At 42.0% G+C, this 23,861-nt stretch overlaps 1 protein-coding gene across 9 annotated transcripts in view; it reads right to left on the reverse strand.

The window, feature by feature from the left end:
* GIGYF2 (GRB10 interacting GYF protein 2) overlaps window positions 1-23,861 on the reverse strand; it is a 150,000-nt gene that overhangs the window by 12,024 nt on the left and 114,115 nt on the right. For 8 of the 9 annotated variants that reach the window (XR_007454242.1, XM_049614665.1, XM_049614666.1 and 5 more), the window contains 9 exons: window positions 22,674-22,774; window positions 20,104-20,265; window positions 18,617-18,775; window positions 15,530-15,766; window positions 7,506-7,628; window positions 4,265-4,465; window positions 3,930-4,135; window positions 2,382-2,536; window positions 595-824 (listed from right to left, as the gene is read on the reverse strand). Coding sequence is in view for 8 of the 9 variants with exons in the window: in XM_049614665.1 (XP_049470622.1) it covers window positions 595-824; window positions 2,382-2,536; window positions 3,930-4,135; window positions 4,265-4,465; window positions 7,506-7,628; window positions 15,530-15,766; window positions 18,617-18,775; window positions 20,104-20,265; window positions 22,674-22,774 (1,574 nt within the window). In the remaining variant the exon portion in view is untranslated. Of the gene's footprint in view, window positions 1-594; window positions 825-2,381; window positions 2,537-3,929; window positions 4,136-4,264; window positions 4,466-7,505; window positions 7,629-15,529; window positions 15,767-18,616; window positions 18,776-20,103; window positions 20,266-22,673; window positions 22,775-23,861 lie in introns of those variants that run through there. The other variant, XM_049614668.1, reaches the window with a different exon arrangement.

Genomic DNA, 23,861 nt, shown 5'->3' on the forward strand with positions numbered 1-23,861 from the left:
CTCGATCCCATGAAGCACAAGATCATGACCTGAGCCGAAATCCAGAGTCGGACGATGGACGCAGGCGCCCCAAATCTACCACATTTTAAAAAGCTACGGTATAAAAATGGTATCTTTTGGGGCACCTAGGTAGCTCAGTCAGTTAAGTGTTTGACTTCGGCTCAGGTCACGGTGTCACAGTTCGTGAGTTGGAGCCCACACCGGACTCTCTGCTATCAGTGCAGAGCCCGCTTTGGATCCTCTGTCTCCCCTCTCTCTCTGCCCCTCCTCCGCTTGCATGCATGCTCGCTCTCTCTCTCAAAATAAACATTTTTAAAAAATGGTAGCTTTGGGGCACCTGGGTGGCTTAGTCAGTCAAGCGTCCAACTTCAGCTCAGGTCGTGATCTCACAGCTCGTGAGTTCAAGCCCTGCGTCGGGCCATGTGCTGACAGCTCGGAGCCTGGAGCCCGTTTCGGATTCTGTGTCTCCCTCTCTCTCTGCCCCTCACCCACTCGCATTCTGCCTCTGTCTCTCTCAAAAATAAATAAACATTAAAACAAAAAATTTTTAACTCACTCTCAGGAGCACCATACAAACTACTGCCTCATTCATACCTGCTGCTGCTGCTGCTGCTGCTGTTGCTGCTGCTGCTGCTGCTGCTGCTGTTGCTGCTGTTGCTGCTGCTGCTGCTGCTGCCGTTGGTTGGCTTTCTGTTTGGCACGGCGCTCGAGGAACTGCTTGGCAAACTCCTTGGCCTCAGATGTATCTCCTAGATAGGCCCTAATATAATCATGGACCTCATAAGGAGATTCTACTTCTTTCAGGAAAGAAACAAATGTGGGAACTGCAACATGAGAGGGGAGAAGACATAAAAAGTAACAATGAAATATCACATGCAAGAAATCAGTTTGTTTTTAATATACTGTCACACCTACGACCAACTCAATCATGTAAACTTGAAAGGTAAGCAGCTACTGTGTTAAATATTCTTTAATCTACTGAGGAAAAAAAAAAAACCCCACTGTCATTGCAATGACCAAAATTATCTCAAATAGCATCAAGTCCAACAAAGACACATCATGCATGCTTAGTTTCACTAAATGTTACTTTAGTAAAAACTAAATGTTATATTGATTGAAAAAACTGCTTGCCTAAGAAGTCACCCGGAAATTCATTTTTTCTTTCCTTAAATCCAATCAATTATTTATTAAGTGCTATGATGTGTGTCGGGCACCGTGACAGATAACTAAAAATACAACCACACCCCCCGGGAACTTTCACTTCACGGAGATACCATTTGTTTAGAAAGGAATCAAATGCAGCGTTGCAAGCAGTGTGGTGCAGGAGAAAAAGCACAAGTGTCAGAATTAGACAGACATGGGTTGAAAACCTGACTCTGAAATTTGCTCGCTGTGTGACCTTGATGAATTACTTAACCATTCTGAGCCTCTGTTTCCTAATTTATAAAATGGGGATAATATCACCTACATTGTAAAGGTACCTTATGAAATTATTGCAAAAATTAAATAAATGGAATAACATATGTTAACTGCTAGAAAGTGCCTAGCACATGACAGGTGCTTAATGAATGGTAGCCATTACTATTATTTACTATTGTTTTCCCTGGTTCTTTCAGACCATTAGATATTGTTAACGATGATGCAAAGGAACGCTTCCGTTCCTTTACTGTTCTGTTTTTAAAACATCCTTGGTTTTAGTAGTTAAGATACTGGAGATAGACTAGTTCAACGTAGCCTATCAGTTACAGGAATCCCTTCCACACCAAGCTGGTCTCTGGTTCAAACAATTGAGGGTAGGGGCAAGGACTCATTTCCATCTAAGGCAGATGATTCTCTTCTGTGATCAACTAACACTTAGAAAGTTTTCTTCAAATTGCCCTCAAACCTTTTCACTTCCACTCACTGGTCCTAGTTTCATCCAGCACAAAATGAGTCTACTCGCTCTGTCACACAATTCCCACCCCTGCCGCCAAAGGCAGGAAGGGAAAGTTCTCACATCACTTCAGGCTTTTCTCGCCCAGGATAACCTTTGTCTCCACCATGAGTTACCTTCCTATGGACGTGGACTGGCTGGCATGTCCCCCACAAAATGACCCATATGGAACCGTGACCTTCTCTGTCCTGTACATCGTAAGACAGCCTGACAATAGTATTTACTTTTTGGCAACCACTGATAACCTATTTGAGCACAGTATTACAGGACTTTTCTCACAAGCAGTGTTTACAATACTATGAAAGAGTCAAGTTCTTACGGTAGGTACAGGATCTGACCTCCATTACCTTTCACCTCCTGAGTTTTGGCCCATTATTCCAATTGGCAAACCTTTTTGGGGCTCCTACGCTGCCATTCCACATGCTGGGTTTCCCTCCCCAATTCTTACCATCCAAGTTATTTGCCGTATTAAGGGCATGAAGCATCTGTTCACACCACTGGGTAAATCCATCTTGGGCTTTATTTACTCCCTGAAAGAGCTTCAGCAACTTTTCTTCTTCTTCTACTTTCTTATTCTGCCGGTTAGACACACCTACAGATTTACTAAAGCAAAACAATAGGGCGATATTATATTCCCAGAAACTGTTACTATATGATTATACTACAACACCATAAATAATGTCTTGGCAACACTGGATGGCTGTCCAGTAATCCAACGCTTGGCTCCAAAAACGAAGAAAAACATAAAACAAAAAAACCCCATACTTCAAATGGATTGGGGGCCAGGGGGACTCAATACCTGCTTACAACCTAGCCTCAGCTAATACATTCTGATTTGTGAATATAGGGCGCCTTGCCACAAAAATGGTTAAATTATTCCTATGTGTCTTTTGGTAAGTTTTTAAATTTTGCTAAGCCTCAGTTTACTCATCTGTAAAATGGTACTAATACTTCTTTGGATTATAAGGAAAAAAGATATTGTATGTCAAGGCCTAGAGCACAGTGCCTGGCAAAGATGCTCAATAAACTGACAGTTGTTTAGAGTCCTAGTCTTAATATGTGAGACCCTCAAACGAGAAGAGACAATCTGACAACACTACCATTTATTAAGTAGTCACTATGTGCCAGGCACTTCACTAACTACTTTGTGTGCATTCATTTAATCTGTACAACCACGCCCATGAAATCGTTATTATCATCTTCATTTTACAGATGAGGGAACTGAGGCTCAAAGAGGTTCCCTCTTGCCCAAGGTCACACAGCTAATAAGTGGTAGTGCTGGGATTTGATTCATGTATTTATCATTAAAACCCATGCTCATCCAAGAACACCGTATACTGAGGAAAGAAAGACAAAGGTGAAATGTCATTAATTTACCATAAAAATAAATAGGTTTAAGGTCATTAGAGAGGTGTTTATAATACTCCCTACAGTCTAACTAACTTAAAAATATACATTTAGGAAAAAATGCTAAGATCTAGAGAATATCTTGGAGAAATGTTCAACGACAACAAAAAATACTCTATTCCTCGGGATGTCTGGGTGGCTCAGTCAGTTGAGTGTCCGACTTTGGCTCAGGTCATGATCTCACAGTTTGTGAGATCAATTCCCATATCGGGCTCTTCACTGACAGTGTGGAGCCTGCTTGGGATTCTTTCTCTCTCTTTGCCCCTCACTGACTAATACTTTCTCTCTCTCTCAAAACAAATAAACTTTATATATATACTACTCCTAATATTTATTAAGTGGTTACCAAGTGACAGGCAATGGACTAAGTGCCCAGCAATACAAAGAGCCCCTAGACATAACACAGATATGTTTCCATGGGGAAGAAAGCAGTCACCAAACTACAGCCTTCCATGCTTGGACATGGATGAAAACAAGCAAAAACTGAAGAGCTACCTTTTCACGCCCACCCAATATCCCCACTCCACACACACCCCTCCCCATCCCCCAACCCTCCGAAGAGCATAGGTGTGATCATTTTGAGCCCTACCTGAGACTGGCGTTGTTTTTATTTTTATTTGTAGAATTCCTAGGTCCCACCTCTTTCACTGCATCATCCCAGAATCCCATGTTGGAGTTTTTAGTGTCTGCATTACTCCAGATACTACTGACTAGGTCAGACGCCCACTGATTAGGGGGACCAGTATTTATAGAGCCCCAAACAGAATTCCCAATGCTGGTGTGCAAGTTGGAATGCTGTTAAGGAAGAAGAGACAAATGATGTGGTTAACAATACCAAAAAGATAAAAAGAGAGTCCACAAAAGTTCGAAAAGGTCACTTCTAACGCCAATCCACACCACGCGTGCTCAGGAAGCCGGACCCACCGTATTGTTCCGGGCTCTGTTTGGTTGCTGGTGCTGCTGCTGCTGCTGTTGCTTCTGCATCTGCCTGGCTTCTTCCTGCTGTATCTCTAGAAGAGACTTCGCAGTACCTGCAGGTTTGCTGACATTCCCCCAACCTGAGAGTTTTTGCTGCTGCTGCTGCTGCTGGAGAGCTTTCATCAATTCCCTCTGCTGCCGCCTTTGCTGTTGCACAAAGATAGGAGCTAGCTTAAGACTCTGGATTTTAAAATACTAGTTACAAATATCCAGTGTGGTAAATGGAATGCAAATACATAACAGCTGTACAAAATTAAGCGCCTGACAGGGTTAACTACTTTGCTTCAAATAAAGATGTAAGCTACCAGAGGTACTGAAAGGAGAATAAAAAGATCAAATGCAGAATTCCTTCTTAAAAATTAAGTAGGACTTTTGGTTAAGTATAGAAATGAAAATCATATGAACTTCCTAAAGCCCTACCAAAATGACAGGAAATAATAAAATACACAGATACATACACATACATACGTATATGTGTGTGTATATATATGTATGTATGTATGCACATATACATATATGTATACAGATGCTTTCAAAAAGCATAAACCCATAAGGACAAAAACAACAAAACAGATTTTACAAGCTGAAAAGCAGGGGTGCCCGTCCCTCTCTCTGCTCCCCAACCCCCGACATGAGTGCGCATGCACTCTCTCTCTCAAAATAAATAAATAAACTTAAAAAAAAAAAAAAAAAGGAAAGAAAAAAACTCGCAGGTCTTTAAAAAAAGAAAGAAAGAAAAAAGAAAAGCAAATAATGACACCCAATGTAACAGACCCAGTAAACTGAAACCTAAGTAAATGAAGCTCAGAAACAGGCTAATTCATCTAGAAAGCTCAGGAATTAAAAGTGTGGGTAACAGAGGAAAACCTGCCTGAAAATCTGTAAAAAGTAGCAGTTAAGATCCCAGCTGCCTCTGCAATGCGATGTAAGCGGGCAGCTCTCAGAAAACGGAAAAGTTCCTCTTTCGAGAGGCTGAGCCAGATAGGTAGGTTATTCTGTGGGGAAGCTGACCTAGCACAAAAGGATACACCTATAAAATACAAATAGATGGGAGGACTCCCCCAACAGAACAGCCCTGCGAGAGATCACTGCGGCAAAGCCCACCGAAGTCTTGTGTATGCCAGAATCTCTAATCCTAAATATAAATAAACAGCTCAGGACCGATTTGACATAAGCTTCTAAAATGAAAGCCAAAGATCAAATTAAAAAAAAGAAAAGAAAAAAAAAAGAAATTCAGTGGAAACACAAACAAGGGAAAATGGGCACAAGCTAGCTTTTTTAAAAGGTATCAGTAAGTAATTTTAGAAAGGTAAGAAGTAAATTCAATGAAAAAAAAAGAGGCTATAAAAAGAAACACTTTGAGAACAAAATACTCAGGGAAATTTGAAATAAGATCACATACATTACAGCTCAACAGAAGGACTGAAACGGAAGATAAAGGAAATGCTCCCATCAAAAAAGATAAAAAGACAGGTTAAAAATGAGAGAGAAATTATGAGAGAAAAAAAACCAGTCCAGGAGGGCAACATACAAATGGTAAGAATTTGAGAAAGAAAATAGAACAAGCTGTGCAGCAAACCAAGAGCACCCAGATTTGAACAGGATGGGGGGGGTGGGGGTGGGGGTGGGGGGGGAGGCATGCAAAGGGTACCTCCAGGAAAGAATGAAATACAATTATCCTAGGTTTACCTACATGAGAAATATCTACTGAGTAGCATTTTATACCTCTTGAAGAGTGTGAAAAAGTAACAGTTCAAAGAGAATTAATCAAATGAAAACACAAATAAGGCAACCATTAACTTCTGACTGACTGAATGATGAACGAGTCCCAGGATTCCAACTCTGATGACCACTATTATTTTTTCATTCAGCAGAGACCAAAGATACTGGAACAGTTTCTAGTCTTAAAGAGAGTAGATCTATTCTGCTCTGCATCTACTTGTTGGTAACTTTTTAGAAAATAAATTATTTTACAGGAAGTGGTCCTTCTTTTTTTAGAGGGTGGGAAAGAAGGTAATTTTTAAGATGAAGTAAGTTTCACCTACTGGATAAGGTCAAGCACTCTACATGGTGAGTATGTATAGACAACTCCCCCTTCTCTGTGTACCCACGGCCTTCAGTGAACCACACCCCCCAGATCCAAAAATGATGACTGCTCTGCCTCAAGTCATATCCACGAAAAGCACTTTCTTCAAGACTCTGCTACTCCTGCCATCTTTTCAGAGGCCTCCCTAGATCACATGACCTAAAACGAGGCACTCAATTGCTACCACCACCAATTTTTCTCCATCTCCCTTCAACCCGAAGGCAAGCTTTATAAAAGCAGAGAATTTTGTCTGTTTTAGAATCAGCTAAACTCACCTACAACTGAGTAGGTGTCAGCAAATATGTGATGGATAAACGGACGAATGGATGGGTGAACAGATGAATTAATACGGTACCTAATAGCATGCTGAACCAAACCATTTTCTTATTCATTTTCTCTTCTGTCAAGAACTGTATTCTTCCCTTTCCTCCCTTTACTTCACTCTTTTGTATCCGTCTTATCCTAATGATGAACTATAGGATATAGACTCACAAGTAGAGAGACTTTATTTCTGTCATATTTAAATTTTTCTAGGCTAGTCAGAAAACCCAGTATCCTTAAAGAGATGTATTCTGCATTCTAAAAATCTAATTTGTAAGAAACATATCTATATAAAACTCACCCATAATTATGAAAACTCCATGTACTTTTATTTATGAGCTACTTCCTCAAGAACATTCACATTACCTAATCTTTTTTAAATGCTTATTTATTTTAAGAGAGCAAGTGAGCATGAGCAGGGGAGGGGTGTAGAGAGAGAATCCCAAGCAGGCTCCGCACTGTCAGAGCAGAGCCCGCCTCAGAGCTCGATCCCATGAACTGTGAGATCACGATCTGAGCCAAAATCAAGAGTTGTACGCTTAACCAACTGAGCCACCCAGGTGCCCCTCATGTTACCTAATCTTAATGTTATTCCTATCAGCAACCTCACAGTTGCCGGAGTCACCAAATTCTAGACTAGCTAAAGAGCTTAATGATGAACATCCAATTCAGACACACGGCAACTATGACAATAATCATGATCTTTACTAACCACTCACCCATAATGCACCCCAGCTATTCTGGAACACTGACTAGAGCACTTTTACTTTCAAAACGTACCTCTTCTCGAAGCTGCCGTTCTCGTTCCTCTTCTAGTTTTTGGATTTCAGCCAATGACAGCGTTGCCTGGGACTGACATGCTGTTGTATTGGACTGCTGGCCCCACGTGGAAGAAGAGGGAAGCTAACAAAAAGGAAGGCAGAAGAGTTCATGAGGAAATGTGGACAGGAAACAAAGAGGCAAGACTGCATTATATACAGGCAGGGAATTCATGTTTCCTTCAACTCCACTTAAACATTTAACTCAAAATTCCATCCTGCAATCCTTGTGCATATTAGAATTCTCCCAGTTTGCTTTTGAACCTTTTGTCACTACTCTAAACCTCAGATTATTTTAGAACTTAAAATATACATGGTACACTTTTATCTACCATTTCGGACTGCAAATTTGTTACACCTGGCACTAACATATATATACAACAATATACAGATATAACGAGTAAGGAGTAAAACAAAACAACCACTACATTTTTAATCCAAGGGGGCAATGAAGGACATGATATGCTACTTTTAGTGAAAAGCTGAAAGACAATATTTCTGAAGAAAAAGCTGAGGTGGGGAGCTCACAGAAGATGCCAGGCACAGTTCTTAATCAGTATTTTATAAAAGTGAATCACTGTTAACCAGGCTGTAGCTTCTAGTCATGAGCCCTAGGCTGTTTTTAATAAATAATTCTATTTTTCCTATCCTTTAAAATCACTGACTAAAATAGAGTGTAAATATTTTTTGGGTCCAGAAGACTTTAATGTTCTCAAATGCTTGATTATTTTAAGGGAATCTCTTGGTTGTCTGGGCCAAAAAAACACACACTTTAATTTTGAGACATCTTGTGGCTCTTAACAAACAAACAAAAATAACAAAAACCAAATCTAACTAGACTTGAAATATGTTTAATAAAAATCATACAAACAAAATGCCCAAAAAGCCCAAAGAAGAATGGCTCTATAGCAGAAATCTCTGTAACCTGGAGCTGGTGGAATAAGGACGCAGTTTAAGCTGTCACTGATATTGCCAAACAGCTCTCGGAAGGAGTACCTTCAGCACTACAGAATACCATCGGTCCTGAACGTTTACGTCTGGGGCTGATAGAGGAGGTAGCAGGGGCATTTCTCTCAAAATACACCCCTGCTGTAACGGGGGAGAAGTGAGGAGGGAAGCTAAGAGAGAAAGACTGGGGACTAGGTGGGCAACATTAAGCACAAACGAACTCGTATTACCCACAGGAAATGACATATTGGAAGGCACTATCAAGATCAAATGAGGCAGCAGATCTCAAACACAACAGCAGCATTCGGGAAGGCCTGTGAAAATGCAGATGCCCTGGCCCCACATTCGATGAATCAGAAGATCCAAAGGTGAGGCCAGAGAATTTATATGTTTTGAATTCTGATGCATTCAGCCAGTAACCCCCAAAGCTATCTCAAATCCCAGATGTGTCACCCCAGCGTACCCTAGGAACCAATCCCCAGCCCTCTTCAGAGCCTCAGTCAGCACAGGAAGAGATGCACTCTCCCTCCACAAGATGGCCTGTTCCCCCTTCCGGCACCTCCGAGCTCCTTCCCACCGCTGTGCCAAAATACGCTTCACTGTACTCTATGCTCCTGACTCACAGGTCTGCTCTGTGGACTAATGGAGAACAAAGCCGTCTTCTTCACATGACAGACAAATGTCTGCAGATACCTATCATTTTCTTTAAGTCTTATTTGCGCATAGGAAATGATATCCCATCGCTCCGTCAACACTGCCTCAGGTCATTTTCCAACTCAACCAATGTCCTGTACTGCCCACTCAGAGAACTACAGTTTATCAATCATACTTTTCAGAACAACTCACTCCCAAATCAGAAACAACTAATAGGGAGTTCAGCACATTCTTTATCACCTGAATGCCTCGTATCTTTCACTGAGGTAAGAAAATTTACTATTTTTTTCTGCCATGATATTGCTACCTTACTTTCCATCACTGTACTTTATTTTGAAAGATAACCATTACACCTCTGCTAGGATAGTACAAAGTGCTCTGCAGACCCTCTCCCCAGCAAAATGGGTGAAAGTTGCTTCTCAAAAAATTACTTAAAGCCTCTGGAAGTGAACATACAAGAATACGAAGAAACAGGTCTTCAAGAAAACCTGGTAAAACTCGGTAAGAACTGAGAGTCTGCGGTACTTGCACCGAGATCCGTCCACTCTCTCCTGACTCCCAGCTCAGCCAGACAGAAGCGCCACTCCAGATGAGCGTAGCTCAGAACACAGGCCCCCTGTCCCTGTCAAGCCCAGTTGGTGGGCCAGCTTCTTACAAAGAGCACAACACCAGCATGTCCCCTCCTGGCTACAGCTACCTGCTGCAAAGGTGAAGGCACCGGCAAGGACAGCGGGGGGGGGGGGGGGGGGGCTTCTTATGCCCAGCCCCCAACTTGTGGAATGGAAACTCCCTTGAGTACAGTGCCACCAGGGCTACTAGGGTCCTGAGTGCCACTGCCCTGACTCAAAAGGCTACCATACCACCGGCAGAGCCAAGCCAAGCAAAATCGAGGCCGCTGTCCCTCCCCCAAGGGCTCAATTCCTAAGCAGAGTACCACTTAGAAAAGCACACCACTGTCACCAGCGCCAGAGCTGTGACTCATACTTTTGCCTTGGGGTGGAGGTGAGAGGAACAGATGGGAATATGCAGAGTTCCGGACCTCTTCCTAAAGGAACGGACTTTATTCGTAACAGACTGCGGAGAATGAGAAGTCCAAGCCAAAGGGCGCTTTTAAGAACAGTGGAGGCTGGGTGAAAGGCAACCGGGAGGAGATCAGTAGATTTACTGGACATGCACAGGTTAAACTGCGGGCCCCTACTCTGTCTCAGGGAACCAAGGAAATTGCCGAAAGAGGTTCTCCTGGGGTCAGAAACAATCTCAAAAATAGACCTCAGGAAGTGTCTCTTCAAAGAAGCCTGAATTTCACTGGATCAGTTGGTGAAGCAATCTACGCCCCAGGGCACTTCTGAGAACAGGAAAGCAATGCAGGTAGCAATCAGTGGAGGTTAACAGTTAGACAAAGCTACAGACAAAGCTAGAAAAAGATAATCAAAGAGTCCTGCCAAAACCAGGGATCCCAGAGTGACCGTGGGCATGCCTGAGGAGCAGCAGCAGATTTCCATCCACCCTGTTGGGGAGGCAGTGAGAGACTGGGACGTCACTAAATTAATTCAGTCAGGCACAAAACAATGATGGGGCTTGCAGGACCAGTAAACAGAGTTCCTACAACATATTATCAAAAACAAGTCCAGTTTCCAACAAAATAATATGAGAACTGTAAAGCGACAAGAAAGAATGGCCTATACGCCAGGAAAGAAGCTGGCAACCACCTACAAAAGTGACCAGATGTCAGATTTAACAAAAACATCCAAGTTTTATAAATACGTTCAGAGAACTAAACAAAACCTTGACTGAAGTGGTAAAGGAAGGCATGATGACAATGTCAAAACAAAGAATAGCAATAAAGTGATAAAGATTATTTCTAGACCAGAAGGAAATCCTGGAGTTTGAAAGCCGGGTAACTAAAATGAGAAATCGCTAGAGGAACTAAAAGTATATCTGAACTGGTCAAAGAAATTAATGAAACTTGCAGATCAACAGAGATCACACAATCCAAAAAACCGACTGAAAGAAAGAATGAAGAGAAACGAAGACAGCCTGAGAGAAATGGGAAACATCACTGAGCACACCAACATGTGCACAATACAAGTAGCAGGAGAGGAAAGGAGCAGAAAAAATATCTGAAGAAACCATGGCTGAAATTTATTTTAAAACATTAATTTATACATCCAGGAAGCTTAACTATAACAAGATAAACACAGAGATCCATAATTAGACATTACTATGGTAAAAATGCTGAAAGCCAAAAAGGAGAAAATCTTAGGGGGTCTGGGTGGCTCAGTCAGTTGAGCATCGACTCTAGATTTTGGTTCAGTCGTGGGATCGAGCCTTGCACTGCTCCCCCACCCCCACCCCGCCCCCAAGCTGTGTGTGGAGCTTGCTTGGAATTCTCTCTCCCTCTCTCTGTCTGGCCCTCCCCTGCTCACTCACACATGTGAGTTATTTAAAAACATAGAATAGAATAGAATAGAATAGAATAGAATAGAATAGGGATGCCTCTGCCTTTAAAAAATAAAGACATCATTACTTCAATATTCCACTTTCAAAAACAGACCAATTAGGTGGAGATCAACAAGCAACTAGGTGACACTATAATAACCAATTGGACCTGAAAGACATCTATATATAACACCCGAGCCAGCAACAGTAGAATATACATTCTTTTCTCAAAGAAAGATCTCCAGGATACATCTAATGAAGGTAAAACCTAAGACATAATATTAACTTCAATAATTCATTTAAAGGGAAAAACAGCAGTGCCTAGCTGGCTCAGTCAGTAGAGTGACTCTTGATCTCAGGGTCATGAGTTCAAGCCCCACATTGGGTATGGAGCCTACTTAAAATACAAACATAAAGTAAAATAAAATAAAAATAAAAACATAAAGTATGTTCTCTGATCACAATGAATGAGAAATAAGTAACAAAAAAGAAATTCTGGAAACTCACAAATCAGTAGAAATTAAACAAAACACTTCTACATAACCAAGGAGTCCCAGAACAAATCAAAACTTATGGGTAGCACCTAAACCATACTTAGAGGGAAATTTCTAACTGCAAATGACCATCTGAACAAGATGTCACATCAATAAACTAACCTGCTACACCTTAAAATACTAGAAAAAGAGAGGAAATTAAACTTAAAGCAAGCAGAAAAAAATAATAAAATTAGAGAAGTTAAACAGATATAATAGGAACAGGTCAGTAGAATCAAAGGCTGGTTCTTTAAAAAGATCAACAAAATTAACTTAGCTCGACTGTCCAAGAAAAGAGAGAAGACTCAAATTATTACAATCAGGAAAGAAAGAAGGACCTCACTGCTGATCTTAAAGAAACAAAAAGGGATATAAAGGAATACCAACACCAGCTGTCTGCCACTCAGATAACCCAGGTGAAGATGACAGATTCCTATAAAAATATAAACTATGGGGCTGCCCAGGTGGCTCAGTCAATTAAGTGTCAACTCGATTTCGGCTCAGGTTGTGATCTTACAGTTTGTGAGTTCAAGCCCCACGTCCAGCTCTGCACTGACAGCACAGAGCCTGCTGGGGATTCTCTCTCTTTCCCTCTCTCTCTCTCTCTGCCCACTCCTACCCCCCACCCCACTTGCACTGTCTTTCTCTCTTTCTCAGAATAAACTTAAATAAAAAGACTGTAAAGATGCAAACTACCAAAAACTTACTCAAGAAGAAACAGACAAGCTAAATAGACCTGTTAAGAAGCAAATATATAGAATTAGTAATCAAACAACTATCCACAAAAAAAAACCTAGGCCAAATGGTTTAACTGCCGAATTCTACAGAACATTTAAAGAAGTAATACCACTTCTTCACAAACTCTCCCAGAGTACAGAAGAGGAAACATTTCTCAACTCATTTTTCAGGGCCAGTATTGCTCGACATCATTAGTCATCAGAGAAATGCAAACCAAAACCACAATGAGATATCATGTCACACCTACAAGAATGGCTATAATCAAAAAGTCAGATAATAAGGATTAATGAGGATGTGGAGATATGTGAATCCCCATATACTGCTGGTGGTAATGGAAAATGGTGCAGCCACTTTGGAAAATAGTCTGGTAGTTCCACAAACCATCAAATCTAGTTCTCTTATGACCCAGCAATTCCACTCCTAGGTATATACAACTACATAAAAGCTCGCCCGTGAATATTGATTTATAGCAGCAATACTCACAACAGCCAAAAGATAGAAACCTCTCAAATGTCCATCAACTGATGAATACAAATGCAGGATGTCCATACCATGGAATATTATTCAACCATAAAAAGGAATGAAGTACTGAGCCATACTACAGTGTAAGTGAACCTTGAAACCATTACGCTAATTGAATGAAGTCAGTCACAAAAGAACGTAGATTATATGATTCCATGTATTTCAAATGTCTAGAACAGGCAAACCTATAAAGAGAGAAAGTAAGTTAGGGGTAACTTTGGGCTGGGAGAATAGGGAGTAGGGTGTGACCGCCAAAGGATTTTTGGAGGAGGGGCCTAGGGTGGTATTGAAAATGTTAAAGTCCACTGTGGTAATGGTTGCACTTATCTGTGAATATACTAAAACTACTGAATTGTATACTTTGGTTTAATTATACGGTATGTGAGCTGTATCTCAATAAAACCATCTTTAAAAAACCTTTTTCAGGAGAGCCTTTAGCCATTCCTCATAACTGAATCTCAAATTCTTTATCTTCGTGCAGAATGTTGATCTATAAAATATTGGAAGATAGCAAGCCAAAGCCAGACACACAACAGATACAGTCAGAGAAGTCAGAGATCTGGAGGTTACCCGTGACTTTTCTTCCCCCTCAGCCCCACCTTCTTATCAGTCACCATATTCTATGACGTGGCCTCCAGGCCCTGAAGACACAGACATATGGGTTCTAATACAGGGCTCTGCTCTCGCTCCTGAACATTTTTACTCTGGTAAAACACAGGTATCCACACCTAAGCTTTTAAGCATGGCTGTGAAGATGAAATGATGTCACGTACGGAAAGCTGGCGTCCAGTGCTTGACACAAAGCAAGCACTCGATAATCGGTGCTATCTTCAATTCCTCCTTTCCAATCCCATTATCGCTGCCTTCTCCTTCCGCACTGCTCCATCAGCCCCTTGCAATCACTCTGCTGACCTCGTTTTGCTCCTTCCAAATTCATCTTCCACTTAGATTTGCTCCGGCACATCTGACGGTGCTATTTCCTAGCTGAAAACACTCGAGTGGCCCACTCTGTTTTACACGCCTTTAAGTCCCGGTTCTCTAATAGAGCATATACAAGCCACGGTGACCGGGACCCTGCCCACGCTTCTCTCACACCTCACTCTCCAACAACAGTAACCACTTTCTAAATTCCCCCCAAAGTACCACAGTGTTTCTGAACTTCATTCCTCTGCTCACCCCAGGTCTTCTCGCTCAAAAACCCCCTCCATTCTCCAAACTGCCTGTTGGGCTTTTTCTTTTCTTTTTTTTTAAATTTTCCCTCCCTAATACCTCAGTTTAAAAGTTATCATTTTCTAGCAAGTCTTTCCCAACTTCCCATGTGGACAGTGGCTCTCACATTTTAGTAAGCATCAGAACTCCTGGAGGCTTTGTTTGAACATAGATTGCTGCATCCCACCCCAAGAGGTTCTGGAGTGGGTCTCCTGAGTATCTGCATTCCTAACAAATTCCCAGGGGCTCATACTCTGAGAACCGCTGCCTGATGCCATCTCTCTCATTACGCTCACCACTCTGCATTCGAGTGTCCCATTCCTATGTCTTTCTCCTGTGAACCCCTGAAGACAGAACACACTAAACCACACTGCTAACCACAGACCCCGTGTAAAGTTATGTGGGCCCTGCCACAAAGCTGTCCCTCTCTCCCAATTACTCTCACTCCATCACTCGTGCCACAACTTTATGGTCACCAAAGGCTTCCTCTCTAGGAGCCTCCCCAGATCTCCCTCTGTGCCTCATTTCCAGAAGGTCACCAAGTCTTGCTGGCTGCTATTAAGCTGGCTGCTATTAAGAGGGAGAGGGGGAGGGGGAGGGGGAGGAGATGGGAAGAGAATCCTAAGCAGTATCCATGCTCAGCACAGAGCCTGACATAGGGCTTGATCCTACGACCCTGAAATCATGATCTGAGCCGAAATCAAGAGTTAGACGCTCAACCAACTGAGCCACCAAGGCGCCCCTAGAGCATGTGACTTTTGATCTTGGGGTGGCGAGTTCAGACCCCACACTGGGCATGAAGCTTACTTAGGGGAAAAACAAAGGAAGCCACAGTGGTAACATTCAGAGTAAAGAAAGCACACTGCGCCACTGCTCCTGCCGCTGCTGGCATCCACCTCCGAACACCGGCGAGCAGCGTGTGTGGTGGGCGTCCGGGCTTCACCTTCATTTGCGCCAGCTGCTGCTGCTGCTGTTGCTGCTGCAGCCTCCGGAGGGCCTCTTGCTGCTGCTGCCTCTGGCGCATTAACTCCTTCTGCCGCTGCAGCTCCAGCTCCTTCCTCTTCCGCTCCTCCTCTTCGTGCCGGAGTCGGGCCGCCTCCTCTTCCATTCTCAGCCGGTTCTCCTCTAATCGACGCTGGGCTTCTTCTTCTTCCCGGGCCCATTTTGCAGCCTCCTCCTCCTTCCCAGAAAGAAAAATAAAAGGGAATAAAATTTGTTTAAAAAAAAAAAAAAAAAAAAAAAGTCCGAATCACTTTTGAAGGCTTTTGTCAAAAAGCTATAGATACACCAGAAAAATCAGGAACTTTGTTTATGATGATGTAAGACAGAAGATTTCTTTTAAAATCTATTTACAATAGCCACAAAAGCCTAGAATGCTCACAGGATAAAATTATAATTTATTTGCTAATTTCGTCATAAAAGAAATGTCACTTTGACCATTTGTAGTAAGTACTGATCTAAGAGATCACCCGCCAACTGTAGCAAAGCTTCTGGCAACTGTTCCTCCGTTAAGACAGAGTTAGCTTTTCAGGATGCTGAGTTTGAAAACCTACCAGGACCTTGCAAGGACAGATTACCAGGAAAGCCTCACCCAGTTGTGGAACCAGAGCAACCTTACAAGATCATTTAAATTCCATCCCTGAGTCACACCTCTGGAGGTCCCACAGGTCCTTTGGAACATCTTTCCTTGACCTATTGTCCCTCCCTCTACTACTCTGTCCTGTCCTTGGCTCATTTTCCTTCTGCTTCCCTTCTTCAAAGTCATTCCACTATGCCCTCTGGAACGCTCCTCACCTTCCTCCACAGAGTCTGCTTACTGTGTCTACAATGCTGTGTTTTTCCTGATAGCACATTCCCCTTCATTTTCCAAAACTGAAGGCAGATGTCAACTACTCTATGAATGACTTCCCTAGTCTTTAGGAGACAGACTTCCCCTCTGCCTTTTTTCTTTCCTTTTTTTTTTTAAACAGCCTTCACGTCCAGCGTGGAGCCCAAGGCAAGACTTGAACTGACGACTCTGAGATCAAGACCTGAGCTGAGATCAAGACTTAGACACTTAACCAACTGAACCACCCAGACACCTCCCTGCTCCCCCACCTTTTCATGATCTCCAATTATACCCTGTCCTCCTGTTTGCTCCTATACCACCTGTGTCAACAATTATTTCTACCTATCCAACAACCATTCCTTTTAGGCGTCTTCCTTATAGACAGAGCCTCTATGTCACCTCAGAGGTCCAAAATGCCAGATTTTGCTTCCAATGTAACTAGAATCATGTGATATGATTTAGGCCAAAGGGATGCCTGCTGGAAGGCTTTTAGAGAAGACATTCTTCTGAAACAAAAGAAGCACAAGAGAAGGGCCATTCCCTTACAGGCTTTCCAAGGATATGGTATACAAAACGCCTAATCGGGACATGAAAAATCTAAAGTTAAAAGTCAACCCACCTAAAAAACAGAGCAGAAGTCTGCAAAGGACGTGGATCCTATGTGACACCTCTGAGTTACTCAAGTCGTAACTGCCTTACTTGACATGTGATCTGTTGTTTAAACTATTTTAATGGGTGATGGGCATTGAGGAGGGCACCTGTTGGGATGAGCACTGGGTGTTGTATGGAAACCAATTTGACAACAAATTATATTTAATAATAAAAAAAACAACTATTTTTAGGTGAATACTTTGGTGTTGCAGCTGATGTATCCTAACTGTGGCATTTATTTCTTGTACAATCATCACCAACATAGCCTGTGAACTTCTGAGGACAGAAACAATTTCTTTAAAAGTTTCACACTCTACCAGAGAAACATGCCCAGTAAGCGGCATACAGTACCTCAACCAAACATGTTAACTGTTAAATGAATAAACCAAATGACAAATCAATACACAATCTACCCTTGAGGCTCTCTACCTCTAATTATATTTAGGTTGTTCAGAGTTTCAATCCAGAATTTAGCCAAAAGCAGGTTATCTCCAGCTTGCGTCAATCTACACCTAGAAGTGTGGATTGCCCATAGTAATTTCCTTCCAGAGAGTACAGTACGTGGGGACAAGAGTAACTTTACAGCAGAGAAAACAAACAAGCATGGCCGCAGCCAGGTGACCAAGGTCTACACCAGTAGTCATTAGTCATGTTGATAACATGCACCCTTGATAGAGGATGATGAAAATGGCACTTTGCCTTTGTGTGATCTACTTTACAAATACCCATAACCTCAGTTTAATTGTGAGAAAAACGTCAGATAAATTCCAATAGAGGGTTAACCTAATACTGACCATTAATTATTCCTTAAAACTGTCAAAGTCATCAAAAACAAGGAAAGCCTGAAAAACTGTCACAGTGAAGAAGCAGCTAAGGAGACAACTAAATGTACTATTTTGGATTTGGGATCTGGGAACAGAAAAAGAACATTGGGGGGAAACTGAGGAAATGTGAAAAAACCATAGACTTTAGTTTAAAATAATGGATCAACATTGGTTTACTGTTGACAAATGTACCGTACTAACGTAAGATAATACTAGAAGAAACCATATTATCAACCGAACGTTTTTGAAAATCTAATACTGTTCTAAAAATAAAGTCTCCTAAATTAAAAAAAAAAAACAACAAAGTTCTTAAACATTAAAAGGAAATGCTTTAGGGGTTCTGGCTGGCTGCAGAGGCAGAATGGCCTGGCTGGCCTGGGACTGGATAGTGGTGACTGCTCATAGCCTGTGAAAATACCACGCAGCACTGAACAGTGCACTTTAAAAAAGTGCAGAGCACCCTCAAGCAGAAGCAGTGAACTTGCAGATCTCACAGCTGGTATTTTAAAGGCCTTTAGATTTCTGTCCAGTATTCTGAGGGTTTCTTGGTTCTTTGAGATTTCATTCAGCTTTTATAATTACATGTGGAACAGTCATCATAAAAGTAGTAAGAGTCAGTTAGGTCTCACGGTAATTTTAAGTCAACAGGCCATCCTCACATCCAAACACTTTCTAATCACAAACCCTAGCTTCAAAGAAGCAATGAGAAGAGCAAGCCAGGTGTCACCTGCTTGCGTAACAACTCCTCCTGCTTCCGCCTTTCCTCCTCTTCTCTCCTCCTCTCTTCCAGTCTCCTAAGAGCTTCTTCTTGCTGTTGTCTTTCTTCCTCTTCTCGCTGTCGCCTTAATGCAATTTCTTGTTCCCTTTGACGTCGCAGAGCTTCTTCCTAAATTAAAAAAAAAAAAAAAAAAGGTGTGGGGGGGGAGGGAGGACAAGGGAAGGAGGGAGAGAGAGGAAGAGAGAGAAAAACTCTGGATCTCAATATATCCCATTATAATTTGAAAAGAAATAGACTATGTGCTAAGGTTCTTTAACAGTAAATATAAAAAGGATATAATCAGGATCTAGAGTAAAAAGTAAGTATGTGAGTTAGGAGACAGACATATCAACCATTAAAATAATTTGTATTTGAAGTATTAGTAGTTACACAGCACTATAATGAGAGTCTACCCTGGATTCTACATTAGCTACATCATTTACTGATTAACCCCAGAAAGGGCCACATGAGGCCTCACACTTTGGTTTCTCTGCTGGTACCATTAGTCCTCCTTTATCTATCAATCAATCAATCAATCATTCAATCGGGAACCTAGAACACAGATCAAATCACCATAGCAATCCAAAATGCCTGGTGTCGTAGGAATAAGCTCTCTAGTCAGAAGTACTGAGTAAAGCCATGTATTCTAGAACGTATTCTGAAGAACAAAGTCGCAAGTACACAGAAAAGGGTCTCATCGTCAAAATAATTTAGGAAATACTGAGCAACACAGGATTCAACTGATTTCTTTACTGCAATACTTCTTAGAGCCCTTACAAGCTAGTGTAGAATGTAACTCTAAGAAGTATTAGTAGTTCAGATCTAATTTCAGCATGGACCTTTTTGTTTTTCACAGAGTACTTCTTGGGGCCAACAATGGGATGAAATGTGAGATAACACTGCACTTAGGAGCTATTTCAGAGTGGATTCTTTCAACTGGGATAAGTAAAAAATCCCAACAGAGAAACAGGTCAAGCAAATGAAAAGAGAATTCACAAAAAAAGATACATAAGTGGTTAAAATACATGAAAACCATTCGACACTGGTCATAAATACTTAAGTCGAGCTTCCCATTGAGTGTGGAGCCTGCTTAAGATTTTCTCTCTCTCCCTCTCTCTGCCCCTCTCCCCTGCTCTCTCTCTAATAAGTAAATAAAAAGAAACAAACAAACAAACAAATAAATAAATAAATAAGCAAAGACTTAGTTACTTCTGAAATCTAACTGAAAAATATTAAAAAAAAAAAAAAAAAAAAAAAGCAACTCCAGATCTACCCGGACTGAAACTAGCAGCAGGGGCTGCTAGTGGGTAACAGACATTTATTCTAAAGGAAGTGACTCTCCTAAATTTCTAATCTCGATCCGGCTGTTAACTCCTTCCCAACTTCAAGAGACCGTCTCTGAGAACCATGAATCTGGTCTAGGGCTAATGCTGGGGTCGGCGCTCTCCAAGGTATACCTGTTTCCTTCGGGCGAGCTCTTCCTCTTCCCGCCTCTTCCTTTCTTCCTCCTGCTGCCTCCGAAGGATTTCCTCCTGTTGTCTCCGGAGTTCTTCTTGCCTCTTTCGCTCCTCCTCCTCCCGTTTTGCCCTCATTTCTGCCTCTCTTCTCTCCTGTTCTAGCTGTGATGACATGAAAATACTCTTAGAAACTTAAAGCCAAGCACAGAAACACTCCAACATGACTGACCACTGCCATTAAGAGAAACTGGAAGGTGCAGACACTACACCACTCACAGGTGCCTGTACTGCAGCTGAGTGATGAAACCAGCTCTGTAAGAACTAAGCTCTGGGGGCACCTGGGTGGCCCAGTTGATTAAGCGTCTGACTCTTGATCTTGGCTAAGGTCATGATCTCATGGCTTCATGAGTTTGAGCCCCACAGCGGGCTCTGTGCTGACAGCACAGAGCCTGCTTAGGATAGTCTCATTCTCATATTCTCTCTCTCTCTCTCCTCCCCCTCTCCCACTCGTGCTCGCTCTCTCTCTCTCTCAAAAAATAAACTTCAAAAAAGAAAAACGAGAACTAAGCTCTGATATGTCCCAATAAGCAGAACAGTGTTCTGCTCTTCCAAATTGAATGCACTCTCCCTGACATTTACCTGCCTCCTCGCTCCACACTACCATACCTGATCTTCTAGGGATGGGTGAAAGTGGCCAATACAAGAGTCACGTCAGAATTCTTTTGGGGCAGCACCTCTTTGCTCATCTCTAACAAAGGATTTTCTGACTGAAGATCTACTGATTTTCTTCACATGTACTGAAGATTTTCTGACTGAAGTGTCTACACTGTTAGGCTTCAACAGCAATGTTATAAAGCTGGTAGCATGAATCACAGAGTTCTTTAAAATTTGAAGAACTACCACTTAACAAATTCTATCATTTACGGTTCTGAGATACCAGCTCAACCCAGGCCCTAGTCTCCAAGCCCAGCCCACGGCCACGGCCACACGTACATTTCAGGCCTTCACTTCCTTTTTTTTTTTTTTTTTTTTTTTTTTTTAAGAGGCAGTAGGCAAGCACATGCATGAGCAGGGGACAGGGACAGAGGGAGGGAGGGAGGGAGGGAGGGAAAGAGAATGAATGAATGAATTAATTAATTAATTAATCTATTTCAAGCAGGATCCTCACTGTCAGCACACAGCCCAATGCAGGGCTTGATCTCATGACCTGAGCCAAAACCAAGAGTCAGATGCTCAACTGACTGAGCCACTCAGGCGCCCCTGAGCCTTCACTCTCTCAACCACATTTTAAGAGTCCCTTACTTGTCTTCCCAGCATACAGTTTTGCCCACATTCCCCAGCACAACATCTTAAGCTCCACCAAAAAAAAAAAAAAAAAAAAAAAAAATCACTCCCGGGCTTACATTTAACATCATCCTTCACCTTGAAAATAAATCCTTACTCTCTAACATGACATGTGTAAGGGCGCTCATGACTGGCCTGCCTCATCTTAGCCTTCTCATCATGTATCCCTCAGACACACCATGGCTCCAAGCCAGACCAAATTATTTAGCTGCTTCCTGAACCAGTATGTTCTCAGGCATTTCTGAGCCATTACAGGAATTATTTCTTTCAAGTGGGTTAGATTCTACTATTCTTCAACTGGAAATTAGTGTATGTATTTCTGTCCATCAGCAGTGTCGCCCAATTCATGATGCCCACCTAAGTGGGTGAGAGTAGGTATTATTTTGTAACTGTGTTACTTGCCTGATTGTCATTGCCCTCGCTCCTTCAACACACATACCCCAGACACAAAAGACTGCAAATTCCTATCCTTTATCCCACGTGTTCCCAGCACAAAGCACTACAGTACTAGAAAACTCTCAAGAATTATTTGAATTATGGTCTCTCACTTGTTTATGGAGACAGACTCTGACCATGAACCCTTTCTACATTCTGGGCACTCTAAGGAGACTGTCACTACTGCAGAGGATAAGAACACATTAAGTATAAAATAGGAACGAGATTTTCCCTGAGGAATGAGAACCCAAAAGTCATTACAATGACATAAGTGTTTGATAAGACATCCTCAGCTGGCAAGATTCCTTGCTCCTCCAGAAAATGTGAATGGAACATAGAATCTAATGTTAATGTTGGAACTTTTCAGCCACATGTCTGGAGACACTAAGAAATATAAACTAACATCACTATAAAGATTCGGTGTGGGAATTCAAGCCATAAATCAAGGGTCTAATAAGAATGCAGTGTATATTTTCTTAGGTTTTAGTATTTGTAACAGGTGTTTACACCATGAATAATGTAATTAAAGTATCCATATAATCATAATCATAAATGGGTTAACCAACCAATTTAAATTGATTTAATTTAAACTTGCTAATTTTAATTATTTGAGGCTTTTCTGGGAGAAAAGGGAATAATAAGGTTAGAATACGAACGTGCTTATAACAGGTAAGTACAGTAAACTAACAGGGCAAAGTCTAAGTGGCCAGAGAGACAGAGATGTCAGTAAACAAATCCCTGTGTCTGACAGCTGGAAAGCATGCTTCATTACAGAAGAATGAGGTTCAGACCTTTGCAGCTTTGGCCTTCTCCATCTGCTGAAGCTGTTCAAGGGCAGGTCCTGGAGTCGTGGTGTCAAGGGGAAGATCCCATACACTACCACCTTCCCAAACTGTAAGACAACAAGGGTTAAAATGAGGAATATCAGAGCTTATGTACATGGTCACATTTCCACAAGCATAATGAAAAAAGCTATTTCCCTGTCCCTGAATAAGCTCCATCATACAAATCTGGGCTGCTTTTAGGTAGACTGAACTGCATATGGGCTCTGGTTTAAATCAGTATCCTTCAACACATCTGGAAGAAAAGAAATTACCAGGCATGTACTGGGAAACTAATTTCATCCTCAAAAACCCTACTTCTGTTCACACACCCCATTCTTACTGATGAACATGCTAAGGGTTGGGGGTAGTTCTGTAACATTCCCAAGGACACATACCATGCACATGGCCATGCCAGGATTTAAATCCCAGTGCATTAGACCCTAAAGCCCACAGTATTCCCAGTAGCCATACAACCTCTTATCGCAAACCAAGAGGAGTGGGGTCAAGAGAGGTATGTAACTGTGAAACTGGAGAGAACTGAGTAGTTGCATGATACTGTGAATGTGTTCTATGCCACTGAATTGTTCATCTAAAAATGATTAATTTGGGGGCGCCTGGGTGGCTCAGTCTGTTAGGCGTCCAATGTGGGCTCAGGTCATGATCTCGTGGCTCATGAGTTTGAGCCCCACATCAGGCTCTGTCTGATAGCTCAAAGCCTGGAACCTGCTTCAAATTCTGTGTCTCCCTTTCTCTCTGCCCCTCTCCTGCTCATTCTCTCTCTCTGTCTTTCAAAAATAAATAAGCATTAAAAAATTTTTCTTGGGGCACCAAGGTGGCTCAGTCAGTTGAGCATCCGACTTTGGCTCAGGTCATGATCACTCAGTTTGTGGCTTCAAGCCCTGTGTCGTGCTCTGTACTGACAGCTTAGAGCCTAGAGCCTGCTTCGGATTCTGTGTCTCCCCCTCTCTCTCTGCCCCTCCCCAGCTCATGCTGTCTGCCTATCTGTCTGTCTCTCTCTCTCAAAAATAAATAAACATCAAAAAAAATTTTTTAATTTTCTTAAATCGTTAATTTTATGTTATATGAATTTCATGCCAAAGAGAAAGAGGTACAGCTGGAGGAGGGGAGGCCTCTGGAAAAGCTGGGCAAGTCTCA

Source organism: Panthera uncia (assembly GCF_023721935.1).
Source record: "Panthera uncia isolate 11264 chromosome C1 unlocalized genomic scaffold, Puncia_PCG_1.0 HiC_scaffold_3, whole genome shotgun sequence".
Taxonomy (NCBI): domain Eukaryota; kingdom Metazoa; phylum Chordata; class Mammalia; order Carnivora; family Felidae; genus Panthera; species Panthera uncia.